Source organism: Hyperolius riggenbachi, chromosome 11 (genome assembly GCF_040937935.1).
Source record: "Hyperolius riggenbachi isolate aHypRig1 chromosome 11, aHypRig1.pri, whole genome shotgun sequence".
Classification (NCBI taxonomy): domain Eukaryota; kingdom Metazoa; phylum Chordata; class Amphibia; order Anura; family Hyperoliidae; genus Hyperolius; species Hyperolius riggenbachi.
The window spans coordinates 80,178,734-80,192,423 of record NC_090656.1 but is presented as its reverse complement, the minus strand read 5'-3'; the positions used below and the strand labels follow the sequence as shown (position 1 = coordinate 80,192,423).

The window sequence follows — 13,690 nt, the reverse complement described above, 5'->3', positions numbered from 1 at the left end:
CAGCGCTGCTTCACTCACCTGCTCTCAGTGTTCTAGCGGTAGGATTCCATCAGCCTGTCCAATGTCCTGCATCCATGGCTACAGTGGTGCCTCATGTGACCTGTTACATGCTGTTGGGTCACATGAGGCACTGCTGTAGTCAAAGAGGACACAGGGCTTCAGGTGTGCCTGGTGATCCCATCAGTAATTTGCTGAGAGGAGGTGAGTGATGCACTGCTGGTGCAGGACACACCAGGCATCCTGGGGATCAGATGCTGCGGGCCAGCTGTCTTGGAGAAAGCCGAGGGAGGCAAGTGTAATGCCAGTGTCTGCAATGCACAGCTTAATGCTTCAGGCAGGAAAAATTCTAGAACCGGCCTTGAAGTAGCTACAACTTACCGTACATACTTAAATTTACTAATGCTCTGCCTTCATACTAGATTTCCAGGCCATTTCTGGGTATATGTACGCAAAATTAGGAGCTACGGGTACTGTTGAATGTGAACATGCAGGGTTGTCTGCAGGGGTACCCCATAATCTCCCTCCTCCATTACCATCTGCTAAACTTTCCCCTACATCTAATGCAGAGATCATCCATTAAGAGTAGGGGTTCCCTGAACCCTCAATATGTCTTCTGAGAATGGATCAGTTCCTTCTGGGCACCCATTGCATCATCGACACCATATGGCAAATACCAGTTAATAGTGATTTGGGTGTACAATGCGCCTAGATATCTGATAAGGTATTAGGAGCCGATCAGCTGTAAGTATGGATTACATATGAGGTACTTTGAGTGCCAAGTATTTGGGATTGGGAAGGGGGGTGTCGGGAGGCATTAGTGTGAGAACAGGTGCCGGGTGAGTCTATAGAAAAATATCAGTAATGTGGAATTACCAATATTTTAACTATCGGCAATGCTTGCCACAGGCAGTGAATCCAAATAGGTCACTTACAGCGTATAATTCCTAATTCCTCCCCACCGCTCTCACCAGCAACCTCTATCTGCGTGGTGAGATGCAGGGACCACAGGAGTGTGCGGCAGGCTACCATCGGCTGCCCGGGCTGCTCTGCTCTGCCGCGGGGACCGACTACAGGAGAGCACACCAGCTCGCAGACACTGCAGACCTGGGCGAGAGGAGGGACGCACGCTGACTCCACCAGCTCGGCCTCCGCATTCAGCGGGATGTGAAGGGGACCACTGTCGGCTTCCTCCACCACTGTCCCGGTCTGCGGCAGGCTGCCTGCCAGCCGGGTAACATCAGAGCTGAACGCCGCTGTCCCCCACGTGACCACCACCCACGTGCTTGCCAGCCTGAGGCCATCGGAGACTGCGGGACCAGGCACTGCGGGGCTCTTTACCGCTGAGGAGATGCCCTCCTCCCGATGCTGCTGCTCGCAGGAGTTCCCGCACTATCGTCGCTCCTGCACCGTCGGCAGCTGCCACCCACGTGGTCCGGACAAAGATGGCTATTACCTCAGCATCGGGATCTCCGCCGTCGCCAGGGTTTGGAGCCAATGGAGCACACTGCAGGGCAGATCACAAGGACTCTACTGCCCAGGTGAGCCCCCCATGCTGGCTGCTCTCTCTGTCCTCTGGGCAAGCTGAACTTGCTGCCATTCCCTGCCCCACCACGCTGTTCCCTGCTCCACCAAATCGGCCCGGGCTGCATGGCCCTATGCATGGCCCTTTGCAAACATCAGCCTCATGGCAGGGCCCGTGCACCCACCAGCTCCATCTCACATCACTGCAGCAAGCCAGACAAACGGGACGCTTTCCAGCCACACCGCACTGCCCAAGGGGCCTTACTTTCATTGTTCTTCTTCCCTTTTCTCTCTCTAGCTATCCCCTCTCTCTTTCTCTATCCCCCCCAGCTTCCTCTCGACTTTCGCGGACAATCGGTAGCACCTGTCTAGTTGGGAGCGTGTCGCTGTGTAGCGTCCAGTGCCGGAAATGGCAGCGCTCATATCAGCTCTCAGGCTGCTCCTCCAGTCCCTCTTTTTTTTTTTTCTGTTCTTGCTATCAGTGTATGTCTTGCACTTGTATTACGTTAACTGTATGTGTATGCTGTAACGCTCTCTGTTTTTGTTTTGCTTTTATTGTTTATACGTATGTACCATGCTTAACTGTATACGATGCTCTGCTTAAGTGTACGCACAAACTGTAATGTTGTCCTATGTATGCTTGTCCCACGTCTACGTATGTACCATGCTTAACCGTGCTTTTCTTGTTTTTCATCAATGACCCTGTATGCGCCAAAACCAATTCCGGGTACAATCCACCGTTGTACTTGGCGAAATAAATTCTGATTCTGATTCTGCTATATACTGTAGGTATGCCACCGGTGAGATGGTCACAGGATGAGCTCAAATTCTCAGTGGTGTTTCCCTCTCCGATTCGTAGCAACTTGGAGGGAGAAGTAATTGGGGGTCTGGCAATTGGCAAAACCCCAAATTACCCTAGCACCATAGCATCGCCGAGCTTTGGCACTTGAAATCACCAGTGCACATTAATTTCACTGCTTTATTGCAGAATAGCAACCAGGGCTGTGGAGTCGGTACAAAAATCCACCGACTCCGTCTCCTCAGGTTAGGATTCCTCTGACTCTGACTCCTCTAATTTGCATATTACAATCTTGTTGATCGAAAGTATGTAACATGAAATGCATCTCTTCACTGCCAACGCTTAGGGATTTTAAAAGACAACTGAAGTGAGAGGGATATGGAGGCTGTCATATTTATTCCTTTTTAAACTATACCAGTTACCTTGATATCCGTCGTATCTTCTGCCTCTAATACTTTTAGTCATAGACTAAAACTAGTCCTTGGTAAGAGTACTTGTATTAGGTACAGACAGGAAAAAAGAACATCTACCAAACCCTAGGCAATGTAACTGTGGGTACATGTAAGAGTGATGTACAGGTACTCTGCAGGGGAATGAGGGGATTCCTCCTCTATTACACATTCTTCATGCACAATCTGAACATGGATCATCATCAGGCCCTAAGCAATGTAACTGTGGGTACATGTAAGAGTGATGTGCAGGTACTCTGCAGGGGAATGAGGCGATTCTTCCTCTATTACACATTCTTCATGCACAATCTGAACATGGATCAGGCCCTAAGCAATGTAACTGTGGGTACATGTAAGAGTGATGTGCAGGTACTCTGCAGGAGAATGAAGCGATTCTTCCTCTATTACACATTCTTCATGTACAATCTGAACCAGGTTTATAAGTGATGGACAACACCTCTGTGTTCAATGTGCACAACATTCTCAGTGGATTCCCTGCAGCTCTGTGGGGAGTGCATATGTAGAGTATAGTACTACTGTGTAACAAAGTAAGCCTGAGACAGGTGAAATTTAAATTTTATACATACCTGGGGCTTCCTCCAGCCCCTTTCAGGCTAATCAGCCCCTTGCTGTCCTCCTTTGCCACCTGGATCTTCTGCCATGGGTCCAGGTACTTGAGCCAGTCGGGCGTAGTGCGCATGCACACACTCTGCCGCTGGGAGTGTACTACACCTGCGCAGCACTATTGCGCAGGTGCAGAATGTTCCTGGCTGTGGGAGCAGCACGCGGCCGGACTGCGCTGACTGGCTGAATTACTGGGACTCATAGCAGAAGATCCAAGTGGCGGAGGAGGACAGCGAGGGACTGATTGGCCTGAAGGGGGCTGGAGGAAGCCCCAGGTATGTATAAAACTTTTCTTTTCATCAGTCTCAGGTACTCTTTAATTCATAGTCATCAAACCAAATTTTAACAACATATCAAATTATTTGATTTCATGAGTAAAGGGAGTACCTTTGCATAAACCAGCATCAACGCAGAATTATTTCCATTACCTTGACCATCTCCATTAGTGACACAGCTACACATCAGGCTTTATTCTTGCAGCATAGATGTTATTTAGATGTTACTTAGTATATATATATATATATATATATATATATATATATATATATATATATATATATATATATATATATATAAGATTCCTGTGTACACATCATATACCTGTATACTGTACAGTCACAATCAGATATGTATATCTGACTTTAAAAATATGGGGACTGCTTTATTGAAGCAGCACAAGTAACTATTTTTTGATTGGTTTATTCAGTTTTGTGGACTAAGCAGAGCCATTACTGTATACAGTGGGTTGCAAAAGTATTCGGCCCCCTTGAAGTTTTCCACATTTTGTCACATTACTGCCACAAACATGCATCAATTTTATTGGAATTCCACGTGAAAGACCAATACAAAGTGGTGTAAATGTGAGAAGTGCATCGAAAATCATACATCATTCCAAACATTTTTTTACAAATAAATAACTGCAAAGTGGGGTGTGCGTAATTATTCGCCCCCCTGAGTCAATACTTTGTAGAACCACCTCTTGCTGCAATTACAGGTTCCAGTCTTTTAGGGTATGTCTCTACCAGCTTTGCACATCTAGAGACTGAAATCCTTGCCCATTCTTCTTTGCAAAACAGCTCCAGCTCAGTTAGATTAGATGGACAGCGTTTGTGAACAGCAGTTTTCCGATCTTGCCACAGATTCCTCGATTGGATTTAGATCTGGACTTTGACTGGGCCATTCTAACACATAGATATGTTTTGTTTTAAACCATTCTATTGTTGCCCTGGCTTTATGTTTAGGGTCATTGTCCTGCTGGAAGGTGAACCTCCGGCCCAGTCTCAAGTCTTTTGCAGTCTCCAAGAGGTTTTCTTCCAAGTTTGCCCTGTATTTGGCTCCATCCATCTTCCCATCAACTCTGACCAGCTTCCCTGTCCCTGCTGAAGAGATGCACCCCCCGAGCATGATGCTGCCACCACCATATTTGACAGTGGGGATGGTTTGTTCAGAGTGATGTGCAGTGTTAGTTTTCCGCCACACATAGCGTTTTGCATTTTGGCCAAAAAGTTCCATTTTGGTCTTATCTGACCAGAGAACCTTCTTCCACATGGTTGCTGTGTCCCCCACATGGCTTGTGGCAAACTGCAAACGGGACTTCTAATGCTTTCTGTTAACAATGCCTTTCTTCTTGCCACTCTTCCATAAAGGCTAACTTTGTACAGTGCATGACTAATAGTTGTCCTATGGACAGAGTCTCCCACCTGAGCTGTAGATCTCTGAAGCTCGTCCAGAGTCACCATGGGCCTCTTGACTGCATTTTTGATCAGCGCTCTCCTTGTTCGGCCTGTGAGTTTAGGTGGATGGCCTTGTCTTGGTAGGTTTACAGTTGTGCCATACTCCTTCCATTTCTGAATGATCGCTTGAACAATGCTCTGTGGGATGTTCAAGACTTTGGAAATCTTTTTGTAGCCTAAGCCCAGGGCCGGATTTAGGGAAAGGCCCCCAAGGCTGGTTCCAAGGGCAACAGAATGTTTGGGGCGGGTGGGGTGCCACCTGTGCCATTTCCTATCCCCACTTGCGACAGACCGTTCACAGTTTCATCCACAGCTGCCCGCTTTGCACACTGCTGCCTGTCCTTGTGTGTTTGCAGCCAGCGGGCGGCTACAGAGAGGAGTCTGGGGATGAGTGGCAGCGGTATTACAGTGGCCAGTCTGCAAGGAGGGACAGCAGCTGCGCCTGCACGGAGATCTCCCACGCAGCTGGGGCTACACTGTTAGCAAAGTCAGAAACCCCCAGGGCTCAGGCAGAGAGATCTCCATGCAGAAATCAGCAGGGCCACAGCAGCTGTTTGTCCCTTCTCACCTCCCTTCCGAGTCCCCACAGGAAAGCAGTGGGGAGGAAGATAGTGATCAGCTGCTCGGAAGTTGTGAGTGCAGCTCACATGGTGGGAAGAGCCGAGGCAGAGAAGCATGGCTCTGGGTGCAGCTTTCACCATACACAGAGAAGAGGCACCTCAGTGCAGGAAGCTGGAGGATCGGATTACTGGCTCTGAATTAGAGATGGGAAGTTCGGATCTTTTCAATGATCCGGATGATTCGAATCGGATCATTGAAAAGATCCGGATCTTTGATCCGAATCTCGGATCATTTTACTACCGAAGCATTCGGGGGTGAAATGAATAGCAGGACAGGTCTTTCCTGTGGTGGACAGAGAAGTGGAGGGGGGTAGAAGATGTACAGAGGGCAGGGAGTGGACAGAGAAGGGACGAGCAGAGAGCAGAAATGTTTGCACACAATACCCACATGCTGCAATCATTATGCTTTACATATATTTCACCTATATGTTCATCTGTATACTTTGAAAGCAAACGTCGCACAGTGAAAGAAAGCATTCCCAGAAGTAAAGTGCAGCTGTTTAGTGCCGAGTGCAGGAGGATCATATTGCCCTGCAATCACAGTGCCTGCAAAGTTACTGAGCTGTGCTGAGCTGAGCCAAAAGCTTCCAATGTGATCACTGTGCACAACTACGGAACAGCCAGCCTATAATCGGCAGCACGTTATAGCCAGTATGTGTGCTCTACACATGCTGCCACTTGGAGAAATCATACAAAAACATGGCCTGACATATCATTGCTATGCTGATGACACCCAGCTACAGGGCCGGGCCGAGGCATAGGCTGGAGAGGCTCCAGCCTCAGGGCGCAGTGTAGGAGGGGGTGCAGAATTCATTCAGCTGTCATTCCTAATTGTGTTTGAAGCAGAAAGAAATAAGAAAAGGGGATACATGGCAGTGACTGCAAGCCAGATAACTAGATATTAAGGTGTTGGGGAGGTTGTGGGCCCTGTGGCGCCTCTTAGTCTGATAGCAATCAGTGTGTGATGGCTGGGGTGGCAGGGATTGAGGGGCGCACTTTGGTGTCTCAGCCTTGGGTGCTGGAGGACCTTGTCCCGGCTCTGCCCAGCTATATTTGTCATTCAAACCTGACGTCACAGACCCTACTCCACAAATAAACGCATGCTTAGCTGAGCTTCAGGAGTGGATGAATAATAATTGGCTAAAACGTAATGCTGACAAAACTGAGGTTCTTGTTATCGAGGGCCAGGGCTCAACAGCAAAGCAGCTCCAGTCTCAACCAACACCGCTAAGGATAGGGAGCTCAGACCTGAACAACTCAGACTGTGTGCGCAGCCTGGGAGTACTGATTGATGGGAAATTAAGCTTCAGGAATCAAATCTCAGCTGTTGTGAAACATTCCTTCTTTCACCTAAGGAATATTGCAAGGATTAAACACCTAATTCCTTCAGAGGATCTTCCAACCCTAGTTCATGCCTTCGTCACATCAAGGTTAGACTACTGCAACGTCCTCTACACAGGCCTACATAAGAAAGACTTACGCCGCCTGCAATTAGTACAGAATGCCGCCGCAAGGCTGTTAACGAGCCAACCCCGCCATTGCCACATAACACCAACCCTGAGCTCACTCCACTGGCTACCGATAAAATGGAGAATTCTGTTTAAGATTGGCTTACTGACATTCAAATCCTTGCACAATCTGGGCCCTGGATACCTGAAGGACTTGTTGCAACTACATCACACTCCCCACAATCTTAGATCAAAAGGTCGTAACACCTTGGTCACCCCCAGAGTCCACCTCAAAACCTTTGGAGACAGAGCCTTTTGTCATGCTGCCCCTACACTTTGGAACTCCCTGCCACACCCAATCAGGACAGCCCCATCCCTGGAAACATTTAAGTCTAAACTGAAAACCTACCTTTTCAGTCTGGCATTCATGAACATCTGACTATCTCCTCTGTAACACAACCCAGCCTGAAACCCTGTATTAATCTGAGACACAGCTATGCGCTTTGAGTCCTATGGGAGAAAAGCGCTTTACAAATGTTATTGTATTGTATTGTATTATTGTATATCTGGCAGTGGCACCCATGTCCCCTCTCTCTCATCTACCTGTCTCCCTGCAAGGCTGGCTCCCATCCAACAGAGCGATCCATCTCAGCTCTGCTTCCAGGACCCCGCTGCCCGCTGAGAGGGGGCATGTCGCTCCTGGCCCCGCCCCTTTTTCGATCCGAATCACTCATTTTGATGATTCGGATGATTCGACTCACAAAATAGATTCGGATCAAAGATCCGAATCGTTTATGATCCGGACAACACTACTCTGAATACTTCTGCATCCTGTGACTGCAGCAGCTGCCAGCTTGTGAGTACCTGCTATGCTTGTAAGTAGCTGACTGCATGCTTGTCCCATACCCCTCTAACCACTGCTCCCAGCATTACTCCATATCATGCCCCCCCTCCACTGTTCCCAGCATGTTCCCCCAACTTTTTAGAGGCACCAGTGGTTCCAGCATACCCACCCCCCACTCCATAGAGGCACCACTGCTCCCAGCATGCCCCCCTCCCCACTCCATACAGGCACCAGTGGTTCCAGCATGCCCCCCACTCCATAGTGGCACCACTGCTACCAGCATGCCCCCTCCCCACTCCATAGAGGCACCAGTGGTTCCAGCATGCCCCCACTCCATAGAGGCACCACTACTCCCAGCATGTCCCCCCCCCCTTGTAGAGGTACCCTTGCTCCCAGCATGCTCCTCCTCTCCAAAGAGGTACCACTGCTCCCATCATGCTTCACCCTTCACTCCATAGAGGCACCACTGTGCTCCTCCCCCCCCCCTCAATAGAGGTACTGCAGTTCCAAGCATGCTCCTCCTCCATGTAGTATTGGGTTGTCCCCTAGGGCTGACTGGCGTAACCCCCTGGTCTCAATTCCCATTGGAGGAGGCCTGGCACCCAGCTCCAGGGCCCTGGGGGACAACCCGATACTTTAAGTAGACGGAGGGGCATGCTAGGAACTGTGGTGCCTCTGGAAGGGAAGGAGCATGCTGGGAGCTGTGGTGCCTATGTGGAGGGGAGGCATATGATAAGAATGGTAATGCCTTTATGGAGGGGTAGGGGCATGCTGGGAGTTGTGGTATCTCTATAGAGGGGACATGCTGGAAGCTAAAGTGTCTCTATAGAGGGGGGGCATGCTGGGGGCAGTTTGCCCCTATGGAGACACTGACCCTGGCTAGACCATTTATTCTTACCCTACCCTGGTAGACATCTTCCCTGTAAACTCCCCCTTAGTAGTGGGGAGCCTCTGGACATTCTCTAGAGACATATCTCCCTATACCCCACTATTCTAGTGCTGTATCCCTCTCTGGACGAATAGGTATCTTCAGTATACAAGCGAGACCATATCTGTACTGGGCATGTGCAAATAAGGTCCGCACATGCCCAGTAAAATGAAATGCATGGAGGAAAACAGCTACGTGCCTTAGTTCTACTGGGCATGCACCGAACTCACGCATACCCAGTGTGGACATACTTGTCCTCAGCCACGCTTGTACAATAAAGAAACCTATTCGACCAGAGAGGGACCCACTGCTAAATGGTGGAATATAAGAGGGGGTTGTTGTGTTTTGCATTTGTGTATTGATATGGTTGAAGGGGGGGGGGGCGGCTGGTGACAATGGGTCTAGGGCGGTAAAAAGTACAAATCCGGCCCTGCCTAAGCCTGCTCTAAATTTCTCAATAACTTGATCCCTGACCTGTCTTGTGTGTTCTTTGGACTTCACGGTGTTGTTGCTCCCAATATTCTCTTAGACAACCTCTGAGGCCCTCACAGAGCAGCTGTATTTGTACTGACATTAGATTACACACAGGTGCACTCTATTTAGTCATTAGCATTCATCAGGCAATGTCTATAGTCAACTGACTGCACTCAGATCAAAGGGGGCCGAATAATTATGCACACACCACTTTGCAGTAATTTATTTGTAAAAAATGTTTGGAATCATGTATGATTTGCGTTCCACTTCTCATGTGTACACCACTTTGTGTTGGTCTTTCATGTGGAATTCCAATAAAATTGATTCATGTTTGTGGCAGTAATGTGACAAAATGTGGAAAACTTCAAAGGGGCCGACTACTTTTGCAACCCACTGTATAGAAATTATTTATGATGACTTTTATCTGAGAAATAGAACATTTTATCATATTTTCCTTTTTAATTACAGTTTAAATTCATTAGGAGTTGGAGTCGGTGCATTTTTTCCCGACTCCGACTCCAGATACCCAAACATTGCTCCGACTCCTCAGGCCTGATAGCAAAATACGCTGATACAGAGAAAAAGGCATAACTTTTCGGGCCCTTTATCAAAGGTCATTATTCTCAGAAACCTCAGCTCTCATGTAAATCCCGCTCTCTTCACAAAGGTTGTGTGATGGCACATGAAAAGCCCCAAGAGAAGGAGACAGATGTAAGGGTAGATCTGACATAGATTTTTGAATTAAACAGAAGTAACATTTTATTTTCTACATATTATTTTTTTTTTGTCATTCAACAGTTAAATGTACCAGAATAGAGCCAGGCTGACTGAGATAAGATTCATTACAGCAGAAGCATTTATGATTATATTGGAATGCTTGCAATGCAGATTGCATGTAGACTACATAATAAACACAAAGCAGTGGGTAAACGGAATTTGATTTTGTGGCTCACAATCCCGCTTTAACCTTCCTGGCGGTAAGCCCGAGCTGAGCTCGGGGTAAGCCGCCGGAAGGCACCGCTCAGGCCCCGCTGGGCCGATTTGCATAATTTTTTTTTGCTGCACGCAGCTAGCACTTTGCTAGCTGCGTGCAGTGCCCGATCGCCGCCGCTACCCGCCGATCCGCCGCTATCCGTCGTGCCGCAGCCGCCCCCCCCCCCAGACCCCGTGCGCTGCCTGGCCAATCAGTGCCAGGCAGCTCTATGGGGTGGATCGTAAACCCCTTTGACGTCACGACGTCGATGACGTCGGTGACGTCATCCCGCCCCGTCGCCATGGCGACGGGGGAAGCCCTCCGGGAGATCCCGTTCTTTGAACGGGATCTCCGGATCTCCGATCGCCGGCGGCGATCGGAGGGGCTGGGGGGATGCCGCTGAGCAGCGGCTATCATGTAGCGAGACTTTGTCTCGCTACATGAAAAAAAAAAAAAATTAAAAAAAAAAGATTTGCTGCCCCCTGGCGATTTTTTTGCAAACCGCCAGGAGGGTTAATAGAATTTTTTTTGCTGTTATGTGTAAAATGTTTGCAAAAAGAAAGTATTCCAACTTTTGCTCACAAACAAAAATAAAATAAAAATGAAAGTACTTGTTGCACCAATTCATAGCTACTTATTTCTTGGCTTTTTCTAGACAAACATATAAACGCAAGCTTCTATTCTAATCTAGGTGAATAGATGGATAAAATAGTGTCTTAAGTCAGAGTTCTGACTACTGTCTGCCAGTTAGCTTGAGACAGAATTAGAGAAACAGACAACAGATTCAAAGATAACAGACCTCCAGTGAAAATCGAACATTCCACAGGTCCTCTTGTCATGGGAAGTTATAAGTACCTGCTGTGTCTTCTCCCACAAATCCATCCCCGAACCCCAGATCTGCCGGCTTCTGGCACGTAGCCCCGACCCTTACAGAAAAACACTATTGTGTTTTCTCTATCTTGAGTAGTGGGGTTTTTCTGCAGTGGGTGGGGCTACACGCAGGAAGCTCAGGGATGGGTTTGAGGGAGAAGATACAGCAGGTAATTATAACTTCCCATTATCAGAGCTGTTGGATCTTATTGAAGATTATCAACTCTGCAGGTAAGACAATTTTCAGCAGCAAAATAGTAGGGCCCATGAAACCGAGGTAGCTAACAGAGCATAGCAATAGGGGTTGCAGAGGTAGCCACCGCATCGGGGCCCTCCCTCAACTACAGTGTTAGCTCTCTATTGGTCCTGTGCTCATAATAATCACTTCTATAGATACTTCGAATAGTGGTAATCATTAACAAACTGTTCCCCACCCCCTTCTTGCACCTCTGACACTGTAGTTGCCATTGGCAGGTTTTGGTGTGCTGTATCAATTGTTATGTATAGAGGGCTTGGGGGCCCCATTGTAAAACTTGCACTGGGGCCCACAGCTCCTTAGCTATGCCACTAGGTTGCAACCTCTACAGCAGTGGCTGACTACTGTGCACTGGTAAACAATGTTATTTAGGTACGTAGGCAGCACAGTGGCATAGTGGATAGCACGCTACGTGGGTTTTCTCTGGGCACCCGGTTTCCTTCCACATCCCAAAATCATACAAATAAGTCAATTGGCTTCCCGATAAAATTGGCCCTAGAGTATTGCTGAATATTCACTTGAAGATGCAGGAAGATGGATCACAGTGACGACGAGTGTTCCTGATCCATCTTCCTGCCTGCGGTAACACATGACAGGTGCAAACTAGAGTTCAACCAATTAATAATAATAAACACAATCATTTTTATTTTAGCCCCTTAGGAAACTACATTAGTGAAACTGGTCGGGCTTGGCTAACAAGTGGTTGGACGACCACCTGTGTTTTATATAACGCGTGTTATCATCTGGGGTCCCTGTCGCAAGGGCCCGCATGTGAGTTCTTATAATTCTTGCTTTTATGTGCTTTGCTGCAATAAACCATTGAAGATTGATACGCTTAGATGTGCTTTTATTACTATCTTCCCTGTGCATTGCAAAATCCTGGTGTATATATCTTTCCAAGTCACTGTGGATATCTATACCTGAAAGGGAAGCCGGCAGGGAAGACACCAGCCGCTGGTCCTATGATGCTATATATAGACCCTGTAATTAAAGTCTAATTTTTTCTGGTAAGTGTATCTTTATTGGTGTTTTTTTGGTGACGGAGTTCTTGGATTAGTTTGTTTAGAGTTCAACTAGTTGCAGCACTTTGCGAGAGAGTTGTCAGGGATCTTCAAGATCCGCTATGATGGTCATTATCGCCATGCGTCGCAAAGCGTCATTCACCTAATCACACACACACCCACCCACCCATAATCACCATACATCGTGCGATCACGGAAACGATCACTCGTCGTGAAAACCATGCACAAAATCGTGACTTAGGTATTAGCTTCAAGATGGACATAGGACTATGGTAGGGATTAGATTGTGAGCCCCTCTGAGGAACAGTTAAGTGACAAGACTATGTACTCTGTTTAGCGCTGGGAAAGATGTCAGTGCTATATAAATAATAAACAATAATACGTGTAACATGGCAGAGATGGAATTGTGTTACAGAAAGTTTTAACACAGGTTTGCTTCGAAAAGTGTAACAATCAGGCATACATAAAACATTATTGTTAGCGTTAGTTGTAAGTGAAAAACCCCTCTGGAAACAGGAGTTGATCATTTGAGGTTCATACCAGGAAAACTCATCTGAGAACTGGATTTATCAGAACTCCCTTTAAATCAAGATTTAGAACGAATAAGGAAGAGAAACAAGCGATGAATCATGCATGACGTACCTCTAGATTCAGGATCCTCGTCTCAATGTATCGAACCATGTTTTCATCTGGAGCCTCACACCAGGCATTCTGGTGAGTCATCATCATGACCACAAGAACAAACAGAACTTGCCAATAATTAATAGCCATATTGTAAGATCCCTCCGCAGAAACCTTCTCAAAGCAGTAATGTCCAGATTTTTTCATATGAAGCTCTTCAGAAAGGATCCGGAGCGATGAACGCTTGTTAAAGGGGGGTTAGGATTCAGGAAAGTTCCTAGCAGTCTCCCTTACTGGGACAGACAATATAAATTCTTTCTCTGAAGGTCCCTGCCAAAAGTTCTGATGAAATCCATATGTTCTAATGGGAGTGAAATCATTCACATCTGCAGCTTACTGTTATCCTGTCAGCTGGGGGAAAAGTAGACCAACCGGGTTACGTTACATACCGAGTAATTCCTGGACTGAAAGTCAGAAGTGTTTCTGAAGAATGTGTTTAGGAATATCC

The 13,690-nt window shown here is 47.3% G+C and overlaps 1 protein-coding gene across 1 annotated transcript in view; it reads right to left on the bottom strand.

The window, feature by feature from the left end:
* The window catches only part of LOC137537734 (olfactomedin-like protein 3A), a 38,347-nt gene extending 24,880 nt beyond the window's left edge, over window positions 1-13,467 (bottom strand). Inside the window, exon 1 of the mRNA XM_068259673.1 lies at window positions 13,204-13,467. Within this exon, the coding sequence (XP_068115774.1) occupies window positions 13,204-13,389 (186 nt within the window). The 5' untranslated portion in view covers window positions 13,390-13,467. The remainder of the gene's footprint in view (window positions 1-13,203) is intronic.
* Between the last annotated feature and the right edge of the window lie 223 nt (window positions 13,468-13,690).